Below are 25,209 nucleotides of genomic sequence, written 5' to 3' on the forward strand. Positions count from 1 at the left end.
ATATATATATAAATGTAACTCTTGTAAAGGATTAGCACATCTAAGATCTGTAGAGTAGAGCAGGAGTGACTGTAATTTCTAGATTGAATAATATGTTGTTTTTAAAGTCAGATTTTAAATCAATGACACTTTGTACACTGCAATTTGTTTGAAAAAAAATTCTGCTGTATATTGCTTATATCAATATTTTGTATTAAAATTGTAATATTCTGGTGTGGTACTTTCACTTTATTTTGCATATTTGTAGGAGGAAGTGTTTTTTGTTTTTTTTCTGTTATGCCCTGAATCTACATTGTGGTTGCACAGAGGCAAGGCCAGCATTCTGCTAAAAACACTTCCTGTCTTTTCAGCTGCAAAGATCACTAGGTCACTCACAACCTTTTCACAGTAATCAACACAAATAGGTGTGCATGACAACATTTATTTTGTACATTTATTTTTACATATATGACATAATGGATGCTCATTAATTCAAGATGACGATACATAACTTTAAAGTACACCTCGATATATCTTAAATGGGTCATGAACTGCCTTTGCTTTATATTTTTTACTGTTCTCTGAAGTCCACTTCTAATTATACATCAACAACATCATAATTTAGAAGTAATGGGCTATTTTGTGTCCTGTTTTGACCCCCTCATCAGAACGCACTGTTTGAATAGACCTGGCGGATTGTAGACTTGGGAGTAAACACTCACTGCTATGAATGGCTTATAGTTGTGTATGATTGACAGTCTACATCCTTTACAGGTGTACACTGCTGTGATTTAGGTTAAAAAACACATTACACATTATTACTCAGTAAATATCAAACAATCTGTACATATGCTTTGACTGTTATAGTGACCACATAATAAAATCAGTTACTCACACTTGTGAAGTGCGGCATTACTGTCGAGTTCAATATAGTCGGCACATTTCTGAAAATCCTGCGTAGAATTGTGCCGTTTGTAAATGAATCCAGGGTAACATGAAGTCAACAAAGGACCAATTCTTACTGATGCAGTCTGGAACTTCATTAAAAATAAAGATAAAGTGTATTGTTCGATTACTGCATAGACTTGGGCTTCCCTCATTATTTATGCTACATGTGCGAATCAGTGGGCGGGGCTAAACAGGCAGTGATGTAGAATCAGGTGTTGATGATCTTCAAGGAAGCAGTGCTTAGCAACACTATTACGTCATAAAGTGGCACATTCTTTCATTTTGAAAGATTGACTTCAGTATAAGCTGTTTTTAGACTAACAATTATGTTTTGAGTTCTGAAACTTACAAATTGTTTCTATAGCAAAATCACTTCTTGTATATTAAAAGATATATCATTTAGATTTCTCAGTTCATGACCCCTTTAACACTGCTTTTCAGTGAGCACTAAACACAGAAAGAAACCTGTAGTCATTTGTCCTGAGAGAGAGAGAGAGAGAGCACACTACAAAGATAGTAGCATATTTACAATTACATGGATTATGAATTTGGTGTCAAATGTATTTTTTGGTTTATTAGCATTTCAGGGTGTCACATTTTTTCCCAGTTCTATCTATCATCAGTTCACATGTTCATAATATCTCTTATACTTGTCATTAACAACACAAAGTTGCCCATTTATGCCATAAAGCGGCAGTATTTATGCGCAGAGTTTTATTATATTTCATAAAAACATTGCTGTGGTCATAGAACCCAATTCAATATGTCCGTACAGAGATATGACCACTGGAATAAAAACAAAAAAATAGGTATTTAATATGATTGTTTATCAGTTTAAATGGAACGCATGCCTTAACAATACAACTGGTGCAAACAAGGTAAATGTGTCATCCTAATCTTTATGCCTAACATGATGCTTTAGATGTTTAACATATCGCATGATTTACATACTTTAAATACTACCTAGGATCACATCTGTAGTCCCTTGACTCATACCATGTCTGTGAAGGTGAGAGGGGAACCGTTCTCATCCGTGTTCATTGTGAGGAACTGAATCCAGTTCTGGAGGAAGCCTCGTGAATAGACCCCCGTCTCCACAACCAGGCCACAGAAGCGCCGTCTACCAGTTTTGTTGCGCAAAGCGATCTGAGCTTCGCGTTCCGTTACATTGTAACTGACATTGATGATCTGAAGGATGAACAGGTGGAGCAGACCGCCTGTTATGATCACGCTGTACCACACACATGTAAAGCACAGCGCTGTGCTACACACACAAACACACACAAATGTGTTAAATTAGGCTGAAAACACACTGTGTTTTTGCATATTTTCCATGAAATAAGAGTATTGGATAAAATACCTGTATTGATTATAAACTCCAGGGCAGTATAAAATGGCTGTGAATAGACTCTGTCTTCGACATATACTCTTTAACACCAAACTGATCCCGTAGAACGATGTCAGCAGGAAGAGAAGGAGCGTCAAAATGAACTGTCTGTGATTGGCTTGACCTACACAGCTGTTTATCCTGTCATTAAAGGTCACATACATACAAAAACACAAGTAAGCAGCCATACAAACACACATACAAACATTCTCATTCAAGGAACAGTTATACTATTTTATCTCTTTTTGTGTGTGGCTTATTGAGAATTATGTGGCTCATGGCATGTTCATATTTGTATTTGTGGCTGTGTGACAGATTGGCCTGGTGAGAGCCCCCTTTACTGTGTTGAAAGCTGTATTCCTGTGGCCTTTGAACATGTCTCACCAGCCTGCCTGCTCCAGTGACGTCTTTTGGGAATCAGCTTAAACATATTTGTGTGTCTAATGGGGTAGGGAATACATGCATACAAGTGTGAAAAGATCAGAAAATAAATCAAATGACTGGCACTACATAAAATGATTTATTGTGGAATTGTAAAACTATTTCTGTAGTAGGGATTTGCATTTTATAAGGAAAAGCACAGATAACAACACATTTTTTTTTTTAAATAACAGAAAATATTCAGTTGACCGATTACCCAGCAAATAAACACAAATTTAACGTGATTTTATTAATGAACATCTAAAATTACAATACAATGGTAAGTCTGTGAAGCCGAGTTTTTTTTTTTTTTTTTTTTTTTTTTGATTTGTAATGTTTCTTTCATATGAATGTTTTAAAATAATTATTGAATAATTCAATATTATATTTTTTAATTCTATATTTTCAAATACAACTTGTAAAACATTAATTATAATAAAAATAATAAAATATAAGAATAAACACTTTTAATTAATTAAACAGTGCAAATTTGCTATATGAAACTCATAAATGGAATAAAGTCACATCCTTAAAGGGAGTTATTATTTAGGATATACATATCAGCATATACACTACAATTAAAAAATTCGGGGTTGGTAAGATTTTCTTTTTTAAATTTATCACAAGTGACAAGTAAGGACTTTTATAATATTACTAACATTTTCCATTTCTTATAAATGTGGTTCTTTTGAGCTTTCAATTGATCAAGAAATGTAGTTCAATAAAAATATAAAAAATAATAAGACCTTTTACTTGAGCACCAAATCTATATTAGAATGATTTCTGAAGGCTCATATGACACTGAAGACTGGAGCAATGGTGCGGAAAATGGTTTTAAATTTATTAACAGATATATTAATTGTGATAATCTCAAAATATTGCTGTTTTTTACTGTATTTTTTAAGCATAAGAGACCTTAAAACACACACACACACACACAAAACAATGTTCAATTCACTTCACACTAGGAATAAAGTGCTCATGGTCAACTTTTAAAGAAGAATGAATGAGACACCCACCAAACACAATGGTGGTCCATTCGAAGGACACAAGCTCCACAGATCCTGCAGTGCCCTGCCCTTGGTGGGCGCACCAATCGGCAAACAGGACATAACTTCTTCTTCCCTTCCTTTTCCCCATTTGACTGGCTGATTCCATTGCAGGGGGCAGAGTCTCCAGGTATGTCTGGGTTCTGATTGGTTGTAGAGATACTGTTAACTCCGGGAGCTAATGACTGGGATTTGACAAAGCCTGGTCCTTGTTTGGTGCGCACAAGGGAGATAAGTGTCAACATCATGCCTGTCGTCGCAGTAACCAGCTGCAGATTACTGACGTCTCCTCTGGGAACGATCTCAGTAAGGAAAAGGTAGTACATGTAGGCAAGGGAGAAAAGTGCCAAGCTGAGGAAAAACAATGTGCGTCTTTTCCTTCTGTGAGTCACATAGTAATACCAAAGCACCAGTCCTGGTAGGACAGTTAGGACTACAACTCCCAACACACAGTTAAATGCTGCCACTCGCAACAGGCCAGGAATTAATACCATCGGAGGCAAGACAGATATTTCCACTCGAAGGGGTCCTATGGCACAAGAGGGCAAACCCAAACAACCAGCCATTCGAGAGATGAAACGAGAGAAGATGTCTGGCTTGTCCGGCTCTCCTCTTAGTAACCTATTGAAAAGAGTAAATACAGAATATTTCACTGATCAGAGCAAAACAGCTGTAAAGTTAAACATAAAAGTTTGTCACCATTTACACACCTTTATGTTATCACTGACTTTTTGTATGGATAAAAGTTGCATAATTTAAAAAAAGGGATTATTATAGACATATTATTTATATAAAAGTATATAGCTAACTGAACTGAATGTTTTTAGAAACTTAATTACATGTTAATTTCCAATAAATGAAAATGTATTAATGGTTTAAATGTATATTAAATGCAGTTAGATAATCTATAGTGCTTGAACCCAGTTAAGTAGGAAAAAAGTTCATCTTTATATGTGTACTGCTAAATAACCATTAGTCACTTCCATTGAAATGTGTAATGGATGCATTTAAATATATAAAATACACGCACACTTTTGAGTACTTTACAGAATGACAAAAACATGAGTTAAATTTGACATTATTACAAAGTACACTTTTCAAAATGTGTGTTATGAAAGTGAACTCTTATTAAGTACACTTAAGTGGCCATTTATTTAATCAAGATTACATTATATCAGCAAGTACAATTTATAGGATTAGATTAGAAGTGCACATTCATTACCCCTTTCACAAGGGATTCCACTGATTAAAAAAGGTGTTTGGACCAACATAAAGGTTAGTAAATGCACAAAATTAATTCCTAGAATCATTTTAGTATAAACTTTAAAAAGCTTAAAGGAACAAACGTAATGACAAGCTTCCTCTGCATGCAATGATCTTAACCGCTAGATCTCTGACCTTTCGCAGGCATCATCGAGTTCTTCACAGTCACAGCAGCAGTACTCTCTCTGCTGGTCGATGTCTCCACAGCAGCACAGAGGGTCATCTGGTTCTGGGGGCTTAAAGCGTTCTCGTTTCATCTCTTGATGTCAGAGATACCTGCTTCCACTGTGAAATCAAGCTTTCTCTAGGAGTAGATTAGAACACAACTGAGTGGAAAGGGTTAATTCAACTTGGAACAAGGCTGTTGGTAATTTTATCAGATTTCTTGTTTAGCTTCCTGACTGGTCATCTGCTGCTCTTTACACCAGAAGCATCATGTAAAAGGCATGTTTTCATTGTCTGAAAAAAAAAAGTATAAAAATTTGAATAATGATTTCTACCACCATCTTCTCCTTATACATATTTTTTTTACTGTTGATCTCAATTGTTATCAGACAATCACAATGAGCAATTCACAGACTTTTGACATAGATTTATGAAATGTGAATAACTCCTTTACCCCAGCCATCCTGGTTCTTTTGAGTAAGTTTAGAGGACTGCAGATTCTCAGGTCTTTGTTAGATTTATGAACTTCACCAGGTGGACTGATTCTGATTCATTTTACTTTTATTTTAAATGAATTTAGCCATTTTCTTTGAAATCAGAGAGTGTTTTGTTTGTCATCATCATGGGCATAAATAAGTAAAGAAAAGAAAAGAAATACAGAATATTTGAAGTAAGGTGAATTATTTTTAGTTAACTTACACATTTGCCTTAACACTTTAACTAGTTTTAGGTCACAGAGGAAAAGCACTGTCTAATAACACTTGGGATCAGATATACGGACACACAATAACATAAGAACTTGTCTATAAATAATCTACATGGAGTGTATCAAAGCAGAAAATATTAATATCTGAATCCGCTCTTTGTATCTGGATTGAATTAAGGCCATCTCACGTCTCATGTGGATCCCGTAATTGGGCCATCAAAAAACTTTTCCCTGAGAGGCCATTCTCCATCACAGTTGCCAGATAGAGAAAATTATTGAGTGGCATGTGTTGGACATGTTCTAAATTACATTTGTCCCCTGGAGTAAACAAAAGATTTGCCCTTGCTGTGATTTAAAATTAACCCTGCACAGGATGATTATAATTTCTGAAGACCACTTAAAATATGTATCAACAATAATTTAATTTTAAAAAACATTATTTTTTATATAATCTCAAAATCAATCCGTTACCCATGGTTTAACAGCCTAAACAACACAGGTGGAAGTGCATCCCACGAAGAGGCAGTCAGTTTAGTTCCTCATCTTCTGTCATGTAGTACTTTTAGTAGTTTGGTGAAAGAACAGGTCACTCCAGCTCTTTGTATTAGCCTAAGGTGTCAAAATGCCATCCAGTGAAATCCAGCTGAAGTTTTCCAGTTAATCCGATTTTTTTTTTTTTTTTTTTTTTTTTATCCCTGTCAAATGACTACTTCCCGTAATTGAAAACAGATGGAAATCCAGGCAGGTCTTCGTTTCATTTAAAAAACGAAAGCTAATTTATTTATTTTTTTTTTGCTCCGTAAAATACAGAAAGGCGCGTCCTTGTAGGGTTTATCAGGAGATGAGGAGCAGCCCGTGAGGACTCTCAGGACTGTCCGGTCCGGAAGGCAGTGATAGATAACTCTGCGCGCTAACACTCCGCTCTATCACGCGTTCTGAGAGGGCAGGCGCGTCAGAGGATCTGTTTACACGCGTTGTTACCGATTAGGGTTGGGTGGCGGCGATGAAAAACGAAGCTGGCAGGTGTTACCGTGACAGCGACAACGTGAAGCAGCGCGGAGAGATAGCTGCCCGCATACCGTTCATAACCAGCGGGCCAGACACTGGGTCACATTCGCCTTTTCACCTCAACTCTAAACCCTTCTATTATGTTCTATTTAACCCGTTTTTGGTAATAAATACGCGGTGAATACTTTTTTGTATTATTTTATTTTTTATTGTCAGGTATCTGGATATTGTATGTAAACAAACTGAAAGTAAATTGTAGTTTTATGACAATAATAATTTTAAAAAAGTATAACATCTTTGAGCTGCATGTCAGATTTGAACCAGTCAAGACCTTTCACCCTTGACCCTTCATTGTAGCCTTAAATAGGCCTATTTTAATTCTGTTGTTACTATTATTTATATTTATATTGTCATAAACTGTCAAGCATATGTTATACTTCTTGTAAATTCGCCATGAATTTCACTACTGAAAAGATTGAAGATCAACCAATGACAAACCAGTTCTCTGAAATAGCTCAAAGGTGCATCTTATGAACCTCAAGAATTGGAAAGCAAGATATACAAATTTTCTATTTTTGTAGTTTTGCCTTTGTGCCCATATTTATTTTTCTTTTATCACAATCAAATTGTAATGTGTGTGTGTGTGTGTGTGTGTGTGTGTGTGTGTGTGTGTGTGTGTGTGTGTGTGTTTTGTCAGACCACTATAAAAGCGTAACTTAATCCTGTTTAGTCTCTTCCAGTCAATATTCCACATACAGTAATGTGTACGTTTGTACTTTTGAAATGGATATTTCGCATACAGAAGAGCAGCCTTCTGCATTTCAATTCAGAAATTGTCATCCAAACTGTTGCCATAGTTTACATCAGGTGATACTAACAGAGTGCACTGTTATATTGACAACATGACGAAGCATTTTGACTACTGTTTGAGAACAATCAGTGACACAAATACTTTTTCATTTTGATGGCACTGATATATGTATTGAAATGAATACTTTTGAGAGATGAACTAAAGATTTTTAATAAGTTACAGGCTTTTGCAGGTAATACATTGTGTGGTGCTGGTTGTAAGAATTGTTTTGAAAAATGCTCATACTTCTTTTGCAAATATTAAGGATGATCTGAGAAATGCACCAAAGCAATTTTTTATCAAAACTGTAATAAAGATAAATTATGCATAATTGCATGCAAATAACCCTAATAAGCCTAACACTAACCTAACACTATAGCTATGTAACTAATAATACTCAGTACTTCAATGTTTTGTTAAACCTTCTAAGGGAGTCTGTTCTGGGTTTATTGGGGAAAGACTGAAATTGTAAAAAGCATTGTCTCTGTATAGTTAAATACATTTGCTTTTTGTAAAAATAAAAATACTTAACACATAGAGTACAGTGGCGAGAAAGACCCCTGGGATTAAAACCCCTTGGATATCATTTTCTCCTAACACAAACATGGTATACAAAACCACTACAGCACTTATCCAAACATCTACAGAGCAAAAACAAAATTTCATAAATATATTATGATTTATTGTTACTATTTAGTCAGGTAGTATTGTGTTTACATTATAGTTTCAGATTATTAGGGCTCAAAACTAAATATAACTTTTTTACATAAACCAAGGAATATGGATGTGCATGACATCTCTGCTACTAACTTTCTAGAAACATCTGCATTTCACTTTAGCTTTTCTCCGGCAGACTCATAAATGCCCACACGATTCTTGCAAGTCAGCCATTAAAAGTTTTCTTCTGGTGATTAGCAGGTGCTACAGGATGGGAAAGCCAGTGGTCTCTCATGGAGTTTTAATGGTGGCAGAGAGCGGACCTCCTGCAGTCCCCAATCCCATCCAAAAACAAAATACTAGGTTACTGCCAAGTCTTGACTAACGCTGAATACATGTCATCAGATCACTTACGGTGCTCATAACTCCCTTCACCCCAAACTTGGTTGTGTGAGTACTCAGCAGTTGGTGCCTTGATCTTTAGCAGCCATATTTGGAGGTCAGGGTCAAACTATAGTCACAGCAGAGATGATATGTGACCTCCTCACGATAGTTTAGGACAGGCGCGAATCCTTTCAATGTGACCACACCCTCTAAGATCATGTTTCTTGTAGGTCCTGTCCTGACCCAACAGGGGGACACAATGTTCCCTCATAAAACCAGTGCAGGTTCTTGCTACTGCAAAGCACACTAGGCACCTGTCAAAAGCAGATGACACTGGGACTACAGTTTCAAGAAGAGAAATGGATTAAATATACACTTAATAAAACAGACTCAAGCACAACCCCTGGCTTTAAATGAACTTGCTTTTACAATAAGTCTGTATATGTAGGACTTTTTTGCTAAATAATATGCATGTGTATAACTTTCAGTTCATTTAATGGTACAAACGCCAGTCCCGATTAGCAACACAAAGTGCCATTTGCAAGAGTGCAAGAGGCTTCAACAGCCACAGTTTACTGATAAATCAGTCTCTAAAATCCAACAGGTGCTCCTCTGTTATGACCTCATCGTTTGAGGCAAAACAAAACAAATGTTCCCAGTTGGTATGCAGGACCTCAGATGTGCTTTTGTGTGTGCTTGTGAGTATTTCATCTGAGAATACAATTAATCACAAAAATTGTTTGCTTATACATTGAAATAAGAAAAAAGTTCTCAACCTTGACTCGAAGGCCACTACCCCATGCGCTTTTCAACAAAATCCTTCCACAGAGAAGGGAAAGTAATCCAGGTTTGTGAGTAAATGATGACAGAATGTTAAATTTTGGCTGAACTGTCCCTTTAAGACAGCCATAATCAACTTAACAAAACATTAGTGTGTAAAAATATCTTGCAGCACACTGGCTCTGGAGTCTTATCTAGGCTCTGTCATGATAGTGCAGCTCTTACTGTAATGTCTTACAGTAATGCAGTTGGTATTGAGCTTCTCTGTGGTGAAGACTAAAAGTGAACCGGAATTAACTGGAGGAGTGTGTTAAAAGCCTGCATATAATTACCGCTCACACACACTCACATACGGCAGCCGACCTTTAGGCTTAATGCACTTGGTCTAATGCAGTCTGTCTGTCTAATGCATCTATGGGTGTAGCCTGTTGTCCTTCTTTGTCTGACGGAGATGATATAATGATCCGGAAACTCAGTTTATCCATAACCGTTATGCATTTTATGTCTGATAGAGAGCAAGGAAGAGAGACAAATTGCATGTGCCTATTTTTGCAGAGACTGCTGTATTTGCTCTAAACACACTCTGTAATAAAATCCTGAGCAAGCTGGAGAGTTTGAAAGAGGCACAGGCAAACAGAAAGATCAGGGCGTGACATGGGACCCTTTTATAATGATAAACTGTACAACAAATGTCTTTATAATTATATCCTTAAAATAGCATGATCCATATGCATGCAAATTCATAATGGCCTTCCTTACAGGGGTTTTGTAAGACATTTTTTTGACAAACAGACAGTTGCAAATCACTATAGTGTATTTTAACATAAACTCAATAAACATTCTTCCGCAGTAGAGTTGAGTTTTCATCTACTGCACATCTCAACACAACAGACCACATCCATTTGTCATCATGTAATCTCCCCCTAATAGACTTTGTAGACACTTTGTAGACTCTGGAGGGCTCACATTGCTCTTGCGGGAGATTTTAATCCAGAAATTAGAGAACTGTATAAATACCCTTTGACAGAAGCCACTTGATTTAGTTACGGCACATAATGGAGGGTGATTATTAACAATGACAAAATATAGGAAGATAAAAGACGTAGACTGACAGATATCAAGATTAGATTTTATTTGTATTTTTATATTTATTGTAAATAACACAAGTAGGCCAAGAAGGACTAAAAATCTGTACTATGAACAATCATAGTTCATAGTTCAACACTTTATAAGTCTTTTGTCATATTATTTGAATGTTTTGTAATTTGTATGAAATGAATGAATACAATCTGTTTAGGACAATTAAAAAGTATTCAGATCACTTTTTTGAGAAAAACTCAAATGTAAAATCTATAGTAGGGTAAGTATTTCAATTATTAAAGTATTGTAACTGATTATATTCGATTACTTTTTTATTTATTTAAAAAAAAAAAATTAACACATTTTTCCAAATGTTAATCAACATTTAAAGCAGGCAGGGTCAACTTTACAGTATGTCAAGACTGGTTATTGTAAGACTTTCTCTAAGATCTTCTTCACTTGAATTAATTATTTTAATTATGACATAAATTAAAGCACAACCACCACAAAATCATACTTTAGCAGGTATGTATACTTTGAGATAATTCTGCGTAACTCTGATTTCATGATTCATTGCTACATCAATAGAAAGAAAAGTATAATAAAAATTACATAAATGAAGTTCCAAGTGCCCAACCTAAGGGAACACTAATCAATATAATGGTGAATAAAAAAAAATAAAAAATAAAAAACACATTTTATTAAAATCAACATCAATTTATGAAGTCAGCTAATGTGATGATCTCTCAAATATTTCAGATGTATTGAAAATACAACATTCAATATTGGGAAACGAGTGAATCCAACTAGTGAAAGATAACTGCAGACATTGAGGGAATAAGTGAAAAGTCTATTAAGAATTGACCCACCTCAATAACTCTTTTTCTTTTCTTCTTCTTATGTTGTTGTTGCACATTATTAACATATTAGTGCACTGCTGCCTCTCACTGGTTTATATATGTCAATGTTTCCTTTGTGGCCACATTAATATTTAAGTAAATAATGCCTACAATATGCCTAAAATTGGACGAATAACTTATGTTAGCAAATAATTGTGTGGAAGGGATTTTCCATCTCATCTGTTTTTATACAGTCTATGATCTGAACCGATCTGAACACATGCAAATGTTGCAAGGCAGAATCAATCGATTACAGAGAGCCTTCACTCACTTCTGACAGTGCATTTAAATAGAGCTGCGTTTCCCAATAGTAGCCTATGATAAGAAAGCAAGTATGTTTTTGGAGAAGGCAGTCCAGAACAATGCAGAAAAAACATATGTTTGAGTTATTTCACAATAAACCTATTGAAATTGTACTCTAGTTTGTGCAATACATTTATTTTAATTTGAATGTTAAAAGTTTACATTGCTCATGTTCTATACTGTATTGTTAATAAATCATATACTCTACAAATAAAAATGTTGCATTTTATGCATGCAACAGCCTATTACTGGCAGTCCCTTATGACAATCAACCATGGTAAAGTGAACGTATAACTATAGTATTTGTAGACAAAACATTTACCTAATAAGTTGCTATTAAGGCACATTGAATGTTAAAATGCATTTCAAAGATAAAGTTAAGTAGATATTATTACCCATGGTACTTATAATAATTAAATAAATTTAATAATCTAAAAGTTCAGTTTAGTATTGAGAATACTATATTTACAAATTATTACAATTATTAAATGGATGCCACCTTACTGGGAAAAAAGCCCTCCCTACACCCTAACCCTATAAAATATTTTATTTTCAACTTTTTGATGATTTTCTTCAATTTTATTAAAAATAATTGAAATTTGAAAAGGGAGAAAAAAGGTTGTCCAAAAACTCAGATTCGAACCCATCAAAAGCAATAGAATGACAGACTCTTTACCATCTACACCATTGAACATGATGATTGGTAGCTGTCGTCTGTTATTTTGACTAGCACAATCACAATCCGCTCGCTATACTTGCACTTTTTTTGTGTACATTTTTCACCCCAACAGTTAAACAGCTGCCCACATAAAAAAAAACCAAGGGGTGCTGCAGCACCCTCAGCAGCACCCCCACATCCTGCACCTAGTTTATAGCATCTCTGCTATAAATACAATAGCTTACATAATGGCTGGTGGATTGACTGGTTCCTATTCTGCTTTAAACATTTTATATCTTGAGTGTTGACCATAAATTATATACATAATTAGTTAATGACTCTTACATACATATGCTCAAATTATAATGTTGTTTTATTGACATTTGGGCTTCTTTTTCTTTGTCGACTTGTAAATATGACCATTATTGCCAGACCCAATCCAACTCCCCTGACCATCCTCACCACGTCCACAACAGAACCTGATGATCCTCTCGGCTCACAGAGAGCATCCTATTTAGAACAGCCTCCATGGATGAAAGCTGTGGAAGGATGTGCTGTTTCACTGTTTTTTACTGATTGATGTGGATAAAGTACAGGCTGTGGAGAAGGTGAGGTGGTATGTGTAGAGTTTGGAGGGAAGGAAGAATGTTCTACCAGGCAACGAGACGGTGGAGGATGTGTGTTTTTGTCTGGTGATCTGTCTCAGGGAGATCTCTCCATGACACTGATGAATATTTCAGTGAAGGATCAAGGCCTGTATTTGTGTGCCGTTAATTCAACACGTTTGACTGTTCTTCATGGAGGCGGGACCAAACTCATCATCCGCAAAGGACTGGGTGAGAAAAGATGAGGGGTACAAAAATATCAATATAAAAAAAGCAGGGCTACCACAGTTAATTAAATCTAAAACAATTACAAAAAAAAAAAAAAAAAGAAGAAGATTTCATTACTTGAAATAACATACATATATATATATGAAGTAACAAGCCAGCATTTCGTATTTTCGTGTGCTAAGACTAGAGATTCACCAAAATTAAAATGATGGCCAATAAAATGAAAACAATGAAATGAAATTAGCATTATTAAAGTTTTACTACTTGAGCGATAGGTAACTGTAAAAGCAGTCTAAATAAATGTGAAATCTGAAGTATTTTGTTAGGGAGTCAATTACATTCATGTGAGACAATGAAGATGACAGTGAGATTCTACACTGTAAAAAATTTCCTATAGAAATTACAGTAACTTACTGGCAGCAGTTTGCCAGTAACTTACTGTAAATTATACTTACAGTAAAAATACTGTATTCATATTAACAGTACTTTTTTAACTTGCTGTAAATGTATTTACAGTATAATATATTTTTACTGTAAAACAGTGTTAAGTTATATTCTCTATTGATATATTTTAATATAATAAAAATATTACTTTAACTTGTTGTCCACTTTTACTATTTATTGTAAAACTGTACAAATTATTGTATTTCAACAGGTCTTAGTTGTAAAAACTATAAAAAGAAACAAAAGACTGTTTAACTTCTTTTATTGATTTAATTGTTCAGTTGTAATACTTGAAAAAAACATTTTAATTCTTGCAGATTGTACTTTCAGTTTTCCAAAAACTTGAAAACATTTCATTTATACATAAGTTTCATATCAAGAGCAATTAAAAAAACCAGACATGAACAGATTCAGTCATAAGAACAATCTTAAAAATTAACAAATTCAGAAAACTCCTGTGAATGTATTTGGTCTTATTAGCTTAATAGTTTTGCCAGCTGAAATCCAGAAACTCCTTAATGAAGGAGGATACATGAGGGTTCAGGCCAGAGTTCTTCCTTTGCACCACCTTCCCACTTCTTTTGCTGACCTGGAACTTTGAGGAGCACTTGCTGTTGTCAGGGTTAATCCTCACGATGAACCTTTACATAACAGAAAAAAAAATGTTAGATCATTTGATGTGAAAAATGTCTAACAAAACAACCAAATACTCACAACACAACCAAATACAGTAATGCACTAAAAATGGTACAGGACACAATGGAAATATTTTCAGGGGACCCCAATAAGTGAAGAAACCGGATAGGGCATGTTTAATGCTCAATGTCTACTTTTTTTTTTTTTCTTGCAAAACATACAGAGATGACATGTTTATGACATACAACTTTGTATACAATATATAAAATGTAAAAGAACATGAGGGTAAGATATTAATCTATACATCAGTAACATTGTAAAAAAAAAATTAATGTTATGTTTTCATAGGTAAGAATAGCTATAGCTTTTTCTCCAGATCTGCTCAGGTGTGATTGAAGAGTCTGTGGGCACTATAACTGGCATCCTGGGGCAGTTGGTGGCGTGGCAGCGGGGCTGGTGGCTGTCAAACTGACTCGGTTCAAGGACAACGCAAGCGACAGCTTTGGAGCTTGGAGGAAATCAACACACATACACTCACTTCCAAGAACTGAACGCAGTGCTTGAGAGAATGACTTAACTAAACAGTGAGGCATACAGCTCACCCCATATTCTGAGTCATATATGACTACATAGACAAATAGATCCGGTAACCCCACTCGAACAATTACTCACCCCATCAGATCTAACAGTGATTACAAAGAACAGCTGAGTTATGAACTGTCAAGGTTTTGTAAGCTTGCACTGATGAGCATGCATTTCCTTTTTAAGAATAAATACATGAGATACTTGAAATTGTTTGATTTCTGCATGCATGGTTGTTTTTATTTCATCCAGCCTGCTGTGTATTTATTTTTAACAGTTTTATATGATGTATTATATCGCTGATCCAACTTTCAGATCATTGCTCTGTCAATGTTAAAAAACCATCCCATGCAAAATCATATTTGCACTTGCTTTTGCTTTTTATTGATTTATATGCGTGCACATGTGTATTTTCAGCATATCAAATCTTTTAATAGTATCATACCACATATGACAGATTTACTGATTCACTGATTTAAGTCCTTTGTATATCTCAAGTGGACCATGATGGACTGCTGGGTGGATAGAATGATTGAAGAAGCCATTATGAAGTTATATCAATCAGAAACAGAACTTGTCACTGAAAAAAAATGATTCATTGATTTTACTAAATGTGTTTATGTTAAGTGGTTGCAATCAATTCATTTTAGCTACATTTAAATACATTTTGCTGAAAGTTAATCAACTAAATTAGTTTATTTAAAAATAGCTAAAATAAATTGATTGCAAGCACTTACCATGAAATTTTTTTTTAAATGAATCTTTTTTTTTTTTTCAGCTTAACAGCACTCAACATTGAATACATTTCCTCTAAAGGGCTTGATCTCAACACTCATCCTGCGCTTCAGTATTCTATTTTGATTAAAGAACCTAATTGCAAAGTTTTTCATTTTCACCTACACGCCTTTTAAAAATCCAGCAGGGCCTTCGCTTCAGAAATAGTCGGTTGTGAACTGGTTTGTGATTGTGTGATTTCGTCCTTTGGGCTTAGGTTTGTTTACTGTGAAAATCACCATCTCTCCTTCTGACACAAATAAACCACTATTATTATTCAAAGTGTTTCTGCATGGTGACTTCCTGGTCTCATGAAATTACACGAGTAAGCACAGCTTGAAAAACATCCACAAGGCCAGGCCAGCACAAGCCTGTCTCTGAGGAAAGCAAAATAAATCAATAGTACAGGTGGATATGTAAAGATTTTCAAACTGGAAACATCTACAATACCATTTGAGAGTTAGGGTCAGTTATTAAAAAAAGATTAATATTTATAATTATGCAGGTATATATATATATATATATATATATATATATATATATATATATAGTGTATATATTGTTATTTATTTCAAGTAACATTCTCAGAAAGGTTAGTTGAGTATCAAATCAACATTTTTTTTTTTTTCCTGAAGAATCATGTGACACTGAAGACTGGAGTAAAAATTCAACCTTTTCCATCACAAGGAAAGCATATTATTATTATTTTTAATTTCAACATTTTGCAATTTTTTTTGTTTTACTTTTTGATCAAAAAATGCAGCCTTGGTGAGCGTTAACACACACACACACACACACACAAAACCCTAGAATGAAATAAATTAATCCATTTTTGTTATAAATCAGAGTCATTCAAACAGTTTCCAATAGTTTAATTCTTTGGAACTGAACACACAACACCACACACAATAAATGTAGTAATGTACCACTACAGAAGCCACAATACTCTACCCACACACCCATGAACACTCACTCACACACACACACTCACATGAACATAAGAAACGATTAAAGGAACATACTTAGAGCAGAAGTCACATTAATAAGACAAAACAAGATTCAAATAAATAAGAGAAGCCTTGGTGATCCATTTCAGACTTCCATTGATCCCATTATTATATAACACATTTCTATTGGTCACAGAGAAAAAAAAACTGAGATGGGAATAAACACTGTGCTTCCCTGCGCTCCTAACACATGCAGCGAGGACTCAAGGGAAAGCAGGTGGTGAGAAAAAGAGAAGATGAATGTTTGCCGTTTTCGTGCTTCAAGTGTGGGGTCTCAGCACAGAGAGATCACAGAGGCATTTGCTTAAGATGCTAAAATACGATCTTATAGTTCAAACACCAAGTAACCGTTGTAGTTATAGAGTGAGAACACACTCTTTTTACGTTTCTAAAGAGCGTGTTCAGATTAGCGATGGCTACTAGCTCTGACTTTCATTGGTCTCGTTCAGTTTCAGTGTATATTCAGACGAGAGGTACACATGCACAAGGGAGCACTGGGAAATGCACTGCACAGCACAGGGGAGGAGAGAGCTGGGACACGTGTGAGGTCAAAGGTTGCTTTTAGTCCTCAAGAGTGCGGAAAGAATTCTGCATGTCTTCCAGCAGTTGAGCGTAGTCAGCTTTGATCTTAGCTTCACCCTCTTTGACTGGATCCTGCCAAACACACAGACACATGCAGTTATGGAAAACTGCTCAATATTATTTAAAGAAAGGTTCAGTACACAGACACAAAAATTAAAAAGACAAATAGTTAAGAAGAGTTAATAAAATACACATGTGTATGTATGCTGGTAAATACACTATATAGTATTCTAATATTTATTAATCATTGAATTTATATTTTCAGGTTTTATGTTATTTTTACCGTATTTTTCGGACTATAATTTGCACCTAAGTATAAGTTGCATCAGTCCAAAAATACGTCATTATGAGGAAAAAAACATAAGTCACACTGGACTATTAGCCGCATTTATTTAGAACCAAGCACCAAGAGAAAACATTACCGTCTACAGCCATGAGAGGGCGCTCTTCAGTGTCTTCAGTGTAGACTACAGGAGCACTGAGCAGAATAGAGCGCACTCTGGTGGCTGGAGACTGTAGTGTTTTCTCTTGGTTCATTTCTCTAAGTTCATGTCAAATTAATTTTGATAAATAAGTCGCACCTGACTATAAGTCGCAGGACCAGCCAAACTATGAAAAATAGTGCAACTTATAGTCCGGAAAATACGGTAGTCATTTTTATTTTTCTATTTAGCTTAAATTGTAATTTTTATTTTTATTTTAGTTATTTTGTAACTTATTTCATTTAGTTGCCAACACAGCACTCATTTTGAGTTATAGTCCGGAAAATACGGTAGTCATTTTTATTTTTCTATTTAGCTTAAATTGTAATTTTTATTTTTATTTTAGTTAATTTGTAATTTATTTCATTTAGTTGCCAACACAGCACTCATTTTGAGTTACAAATTTCCATTTAAAATGTGTTTTATTTGATTTCTGCTTTTGCAACCTACTATAATCGTTACATCAACAAAAATCCCAACATCAATATTTGAGCAGCTTTACCTTAAACTTCATGGAGCTGATGCGATAAAGAATTTCTCCCATGTGCTCCCGGATCTGGGCCCAGGTGATCTTGTTATCGCTCTGCGCTGTGGTCTCGACAGCATGCCGGGCCAGGTCATAAAAAGCTATCATATTGGACAGGATCCCCACTGTCTTATAGAACGGACAGAACCTGGAAGAGAGAGACAGGGAGATAATGTGAGAAATAATTAGCACAGACCGACAAACAGACACAAATAGAACAAGACGACACCTAAAAAGAAGTCTGTGGGAATGTCACATTCTTCATATTGCACAGATGATTAGTTAACCTGTCATAGGGAGTGTAACCGTTCTGCTGCAGGAAGTCATCTTTAATGAGTTTGGCCACCTCCAGAGTGATTTTATCCGTTTCAGCCAGGGAGGCCTGTGGGCAGCAAAACAAAATAAATGCATTCAGAATCAACAAGTATACAATAAATAATTCATCAATACAAATACATTACACACAAAAATCCAAAACAGTTTTAATAACACTGTTTGACAAACACCTTCCCAACAAGTTGCACAATCTCAGCCAGGTCCTCCTCCTCCTGCAGAATCTCTTTAGATTTGGTACGCAGCGGCACAAACTCTGGGAAGTGTTTGTCATAGTACTCATCCAGCGCTCGTGTATATTTACTGTAACTGATCAGCCAGTTAACAGAAGGGAAGTGTTTCCTCTGGGCAAGCTTCTTATCTAGACCCCAGAACACCTGAGAGCAGCAGTTCAAATGAGAGGAGAGACAATTATAGAAGATTCTATTAATGCTTCATTTAAAAGAGTTAAACGATTGCTTAAACAATTCACAGGAGTCACCCACCTGCACGATACCAAGAGTAGCAGAAGTCACAGGATCTGAGAAGTCACCACCAGGGGGAGACACACTGTAGAGAAATGAACAGAAACATCTGCAGTTAGAAACCACCACAAAAATTAAAATGTGTGTAATATTTTTAGAAACACGCATGACATTCATAAAACAAGAAATCAGTGTTTGTACAAACTTGCATAGCGATTTACATATTTATTCTAAAACCCCGCTTGAGTGTACTTACGCTCCCACAATGCTGACGCTGCCTTCTCTCTCTGGGTTCCCCAGGCACTTCACTCGACCTGCTCTCTCATAGAATGATGCCAGACGGGCTCCAAGGTATGCGGGATACCCACTGTCTGAAAAAGGAAAACAAGAACGTTTGATTATCCAATATAAGAACGTTACAAGGCTTCACAATTTAGTCAAAACACCAAGTTGTGAATGTGGTGACAACTCATTGGAATTGCAGTTATTAAAAATGTTGCATCTCATTTTGCATCAGTTTGGATAGGTGTTAAAAAAAACTGCATTGCAACCACAACTACAGTGTATATGACAACATACGAGCAAGTTTGAGATGTGTTTTACACACATTATACTGTCAATACAAAGCCTAATTTTAAAGTATGCAGTACATACATAGTTTTTTTTAGTAGCTTAGTAGTAGCCTATAGTGATTTAGCAATCACATAAGTTTAGGGTCATTAAGGTTTCTCATCATGGCTGTTGATTACAATCACCATTTAAAATGCAATTTATTCCTGAGAAGCAACGCTGGATTTTCAGCAGCTCTCTAGTCTTCTCTAATCACATGATCCTTCAGAAGTTATTTGCTGATCACAAAACATCTCTTGTTATTATCAATGTTGAAAACAGTTGTGTTGCTTAATATTTTTGTGATTCTTGGATAAAAAAAAGAAAGAAAGTAAATACCAGCAGGCATCTCAGCCAATCGTCCAGAGATCTCCCTAAGAGCCTCAGCCCAGCGAGAGGTGGAGTCAGCCATCATGCTGACGTTATAGCCCATGTCTCTGAAGTACTCAGACAATGTGATTCCTGTTCACACACAAGGCATGTTAAGAAGATAAATGCATCCACATACATGCACACATATAGATTTTCTCTTGCAGGTTTTGTTTAATTTAATTTGCTATTAATAATAGTCTCATAAAACCTGATTCATTACAGCAAATTGTATGTATACAGCTCTTGAGTTTACCGGTGTAGATGGAGGCTTCTCTGGCAGCCACAGGCATGTTTGAGGTGTTGGCCACCAGAGCCGTTCTCTTCATAATGCTCTCCACCTTGCCGTCCACCTCCATCGTTAGCTATGAACAAAATTACAGTCAATCATCTAAACCAGGTTTATTTAAACCACATGACAGGGTCACTTAATCTTCATCGGTTAATAATTTTTAAATCGCATTCACAGACATTGTATTAATCAAGTGACTTAATCCTGGAACTTGTGATTATTGTAAGGTTATTCGAAGACTGAATAGAAAACTTGTTTGACAAGGTGACCAGGTATAGCATGATTAAACCCAGTGCCATACCAACCTCTGGAAAGTCTCTTAATACTTCAGACATCTCGTTTCCACGCTCTCCACAGCCCACGTAAACGATGACATCACTGTTGGAGTACTTGGACAGAGACTGAGAGATCACAGTTTTACCACAGCCGAAGGCTCCGGGGATTGCTGTGGTTCCTCCTTGGACACAACTGCAAAATGGCAGAAATCATGAGGATTTTGCTCAAAATGTATACCGTATTTTCCGGACTATAAGTCGCACTTTTTTTCGTAATTTGGCTGGTCCTGCGACTTATAGTCAGGTGCGACTTACTTATCAAAATTAATTTGACATGAACCAAAAGAAAACATTACCGTACACAGCCACCAGAGGGCGCTCTATGCTGCTCTGTGCTCCTGTAGTCTACACTGAAGACATAGAGCGCCCTCTCGTGGCTGGAGATGGTAATGTTTTCTCTTAGTTCTTGGTTCTAAATAAATGCCACTTATAGTCCAGGGTGACTTATGTATATTTTTTTCCTCATCATGACGTATTTTTGGACTGATGCGACTTATACTCAGGTGCGACTTATAGTCCGAAAAATACGGTAATCACAATTATTAATAATCAACAGTACAATTTTGAGAAATCACTTTCTACATTTTATCAAAATTCCTGCACTTCCAAATAAGACAAAATCCAGTCAAAGTCAACTAATATGCATGATTTAACTAGTGTCATTCCTGATTTATTATATTTATGACAGTTCATGAATAAGAAGGCATGCTTGCAGTTTTAACAGCAGCAAATAGGGCAAGCAGCTTCAGTAAAAAACACTGATTGGCTGTGGTTTATTTTCATCTGAGAAACTCCAACATATCTGCTCTTTTTCTGCAGTGCAAAGAGAGCATGTACACATAGTAGCCAGGTTGGGAAGTTTAAATAAAACTATGGGCAGAAACAAAAACTATGATTGGGGATCTGGCAACCCTAAGCATGAAATCTTGTGGGGGTTTGTTACCATTGCATCAAAATTGACATTTTCAGGATAAATAACCAGTGGGCCAAGACTGAAGACAAGTCTGTTTAATTAAGGGAGAAATGAGAATCAAGAAAAGTTTAAGACTCACGGAAAGAGGGCGTCCAGTACTCGTTGTCCAGTCAGAAGGGGGTGATTTGCAGGAAGCTTCTCAGTAACAGGCCTCACCTGTCGCACAGGCCACACCTGAACCATAGTGAACTTCTCCTTTACGCCTTCAAACTCCAGTTCCAGCACCACATCCTGACACACACATGAAAAGGGAAGTTCCAGTTATTAGTAATCCTGGATTTCTTCCTCATCTTACCTAAACATCTTGGGGAGTTTTTCCATCCAACTGTTCCTTTCATTACGTACTATATAAATCAATTAAAATTGACCTGAACTACCCTTGCGTGCTTGTCTATAAAAGTGTGGTAGTATTTCAGGACATGTGAGGATAACTGTGAACTCACTGAGACGTCATAATTTCCTGGCGGAGCGAGGTAGGTGACTGTTCCCCTGCTGCGAGGGGGCAGCATGATCTTGTGTTTGATGAGAGAGTTCTCATACACCAATCCATAGATATCACCTCCTGTAACGTGACTTCCAACCTGAAAAAACAACCAGTGCATAATTTCAATATAGTATACAAATACTGTATATATACAGACAAGAGTACACATTCACATAAGTCATGCGCACTCACATCGAGGTGGATTGTGGCAGATAAGATTTATGAACCAGATTTTATATGTCCTAAAAGACTAAAATACTTTTTCTTTACATATGATAATTCCTACAATTATTTAGTGCCTCTAAGATGTTGCCTTTTGGTCAATTTCATCATTTAAAAAAGTCTAAATATGTCATTTAGCCTGAATGTTTTGTGCAGAGTTTTTGCATGCTGGTGGTTGAGGGAATACATCCAAAGTTTAAAAAATATTAATTTGTATTGCATTTATCTCAGGTGTATCTCATTTAAATATCAGTTTTGTGAAAATGACAAATGCTAGAGAATACATGTTGCAGGTCTGGCACATGAAGGACTACAGAAACGACAGCTGACAAATGGTTTACACAATCTGCTTCTATGTGCAGTGATGAAGTGCAGTTTAGCCTTGCCGTGCACAGTGCTAATGGTTAAAATTTATTTGTTTCTAAGAGTTGCAAAAAACTTACAATATTCTTTAAATTTTAGAATAGCAAAGGTAAAGGCACACACATGTATGTTCTTGCATTGTATCATAATTCAGAAGTATATAATTGGGTCTGACATTTCAGTAATTATTACAGTGAACGTAAAAAAATTACTTGTAGTTGAGTTGATCTGCAATTTTGCTTAGTTTATTATAAAACTGCATATTATATCAGAATTTGAACTCTGCCCCATGCATACTACTATATTATTCCACTAGCCTTACATGACTCACAGTGCTAGGAAAAAGTGTCAGAACTGTCCATGGTGGCAAATCCAAAAAACTAGGTGCATGACATCACTGCATACAAAGATAGACACACATGTAATTCTTACCCTCAGGTTCTGAAAAGGAGAGAATTCCCACTTGAGGTCCCTGTTAAGAGCTCCTATGTTAACCCCTCTGGGGATGTAGATGCTCTGTGTGAGGTCATTGATGTCTTTGAGGGGACGCTGAATACCATCAAAGATGGAGCCCATGATTCCCGGCCCCAGCTCCACAGAGAGTGGCTTTCCAGTGCGGAGCACGGGGTCTCCAACAGAAACTCCAGCTGTGAATAGCTCAGGAAAAAATATAGACAGATACTAATACAACACAAAAATACACTTTGGCAACACCATGATGAACCATGAAAAATAAAAACAAAATAAGGTTTTCAAAAGCCATTTTCATGAAGTTATTTTAAACTTTTGGATTAAAAGTTTGGATTAACTTTATTAAAACCTTTTCAAGTATTGTAAACTAAGTAAGGGCTGGAATACAATACACAACTTTTAAAATCTAAATATATTGAAAACGGTAAGCATCATACAGTTTACCACTCAAATCTGCAGACTATCCCAGACTTTCAGCAACTAGCATCAACTTGTTCGGGCAATAAATCAGGGGAAAATCTGGCCAAAAACTGGGTAGTGTGTTTGTCCAGCCTTATGTAAACCACTCTTGAATGGTAAAGGATACAGGTCTCCTCGTACACCTGGATGGTTGCCATATCTCCCTCCAATCGGATAATTTCTCCCACCAGCTCACTGTGGCCCACACGCACCAGTTCATACATAGCTGCACCTGCCATGCTAGAGGCCGTCACCACTGTAATGAACAGACACACAGACTGTAACCTGTCCATCTCATGAACCACATCTGTCAGTCAAAATAAACTGCTTACGGGAGGAATGTTGTGCTGCTGGATGTTCAATTCTGTAACAGAGACTTTAGAACATGCTTTTATTTTTACCTGGGCCTGAAACTCCATGCACATATCCGAACTGACTCTCACGTTCCTCATCTCGGATCTTAGGCAGCTTGGAAAAATCCATTCTCTGTGTTAGCAATCCTGAAAGAGGAAGCGTCAAACAGTTCATTAATTCAAACTGCACCAATATCTTTCAGTGTTTCGAGACACATGCCAAACCTTTTCAACATTACAAGACGTTTCAGTTTTCACAACTTCAATAGAATCTCAAGGTCTACTGTTTTGTTCCAGTTCTAATCAATATACTCGAAAGCAAATGCGCGTTTCAATCATATTTCAATTACTGATGACAAATTTAAAGACTTTCTCGATGACAACTATAAAACTAACACAACCACTACAGTCGGCCAGTATCCATTCAGATACAAACTATTCCTACTGCGTATCAAATTAAAAGGATATTAATTTGGCTACTGTAATTAACGTACCACAGATAAAATAAAGAAATATATAAATAAGCGCCTTCACACGACCAAAACTACTGAATTACGAGATCTAGCAGGCTGTCGTAAGGAACCACTGTATGGCAGGTGACAGATGGCTACTAGCAAAGCCTGATCAGCAACTGAGGAGATGTCGTAACGTTAGAAAATGAAATAGGACCAAACTGCCCGGTTTGATATTAAAAACAAACAAACGATGAGTCTTACTGTATTAGCATGAAATTAACGACAATCCTCGGAATACCCTAACAAGCAGTGGAGCGAGGAAAAAAAATGTCACGACACTGGTCAGCTGATTTGCCAGGATTAAGGAAGTCCGTGTACACAGTGCAAAAACAAAGTGCGCCATTATGGCTCCCCCAGAGGACATTCTGCGTGGGAATGATCCAAAATGGCGCACATCGAACCACAGTTTCTCCATTTCCTGTGTTCATCGTATGAACACAAGGACGTTACTGCAAGCAGCCAGCCACGCATCGTAACTGTTAATATTTACAAAGTCTGAGCACAGTGTGTTCCACCACTGAATACAAATAAAAACTGCGTAGTCTATTTTGTCAGAGTTTGGTTT

At 36.2% G+C, this 25,209-nt stretch overlaps 2 protein-coding genes and 1 pseudogene across 3 annotated transcripts; 1 reads left to right on the forward strand and 2 right to left on the reverse strand.

Annotated features, from left to right (window-relative positions):
• Positions 1 to 401: 401 nt before the first annotated feature.
• zdhhc23a (zinc finger DHHC-type palmitoyltransferase 23a) lies at positions 402 to 6,926 on the reverse strand. The gene is made up of 5 exons (XM_052556040.1): positions 6,389 to 6,926; positions 5,182 to 5,505; positions 3,754 to 4,404; positions 2,288 to 2,455; positions 402 to 2,191 (listed from the first exon to the last, which is right to left on the reverse strand). The coding sequence occupies exons 2-5, from the start codon at positions 5,301 to 5,303 to the stop codon at positions 1,918 to 1,920; spliced, it is 1,215 nt and encodes a 404-aa protein (XP_052412000.1). The 5' UTR covers positions 5,304 to 5,505; positions 6,389 to 6,926; the 3' UTR covers positions 402 to 1,917.
• Positions 6,927 to 12,870: 5,944 nt separating this feature from the next.
• LOC127958197 (uncharacterized) lies at positions 12,871 to 15,013 on the forward strand (annotated as a pseudogene).
• Positions 15,014 to 16,660: 1,647 nt separating this feature from the next.
• atp6v1aa (ATPase H+ transporting V1 subunit Aa) lies at positions 16,661 to 25,003 on the reverse strand. Of its 2 annotated transcripts, none has more exons than XM_052556041.1 (15): positions 24,846 to 25,003; positions 24,178 to 24,276; positions 23,904 to 24,032; positions 23,279 to 23,493; positions 22,221 to 22,358; positions 21,857 to 22,008; positions 20,775 to 20,937; positions 20,434 to 20,542; positions 20,148 to 20,270; positions 19,456 to 19,570; positions 19,221 to 19,284; positions 18,909 to 19,112; positions 18,690 to 18,784; positions 18,379 to 18,550; positions 16,661 to 17,466 (listed from the first exon to the last, which is right to left on the reverse strand). In XM_052556041.1, exons 2-15 carry the CDS (start codon positions 24,257 to 24,259, stop codon positions 17,374 to 17,376), a joined length of 1,854 nt encoding a protein of 617 aa, XP_052412001.1. In that variant the 5' UTR covers positions 24,260 to 24,276; positions 24,846 to 25,003; the 3' UTR covers positions 16,661 to 17,373. The 2 variants fall into 2 exon arrangements, with proteins under 2 accessions (XP_052412001.1, XP_052412002.1); XM_052556042.1 differs by lacking the exon at positions 24,846 to 25,003 and adding an exon at positions 24,624 to 24,786.
• Between the last annotated feature and the right edge of the window lie 206 nt (positions 25,004 to 25,209).

This window comes from Carassius gibelio, chromosome B5 (genome assembly GCF_023724105.1).
Source record: "Carassius gibelio isolate Cgi1373 ecotype wild population from Czech Republic chromosome B5, carGib1.2-hapl.c, whole genome shotgun sequence".
NCBI lineage: Eukaryota > Metazoa > Chordata > Actinopteri > Cypriniformes > Cyprinidae > Carassius > Carassius gibelio.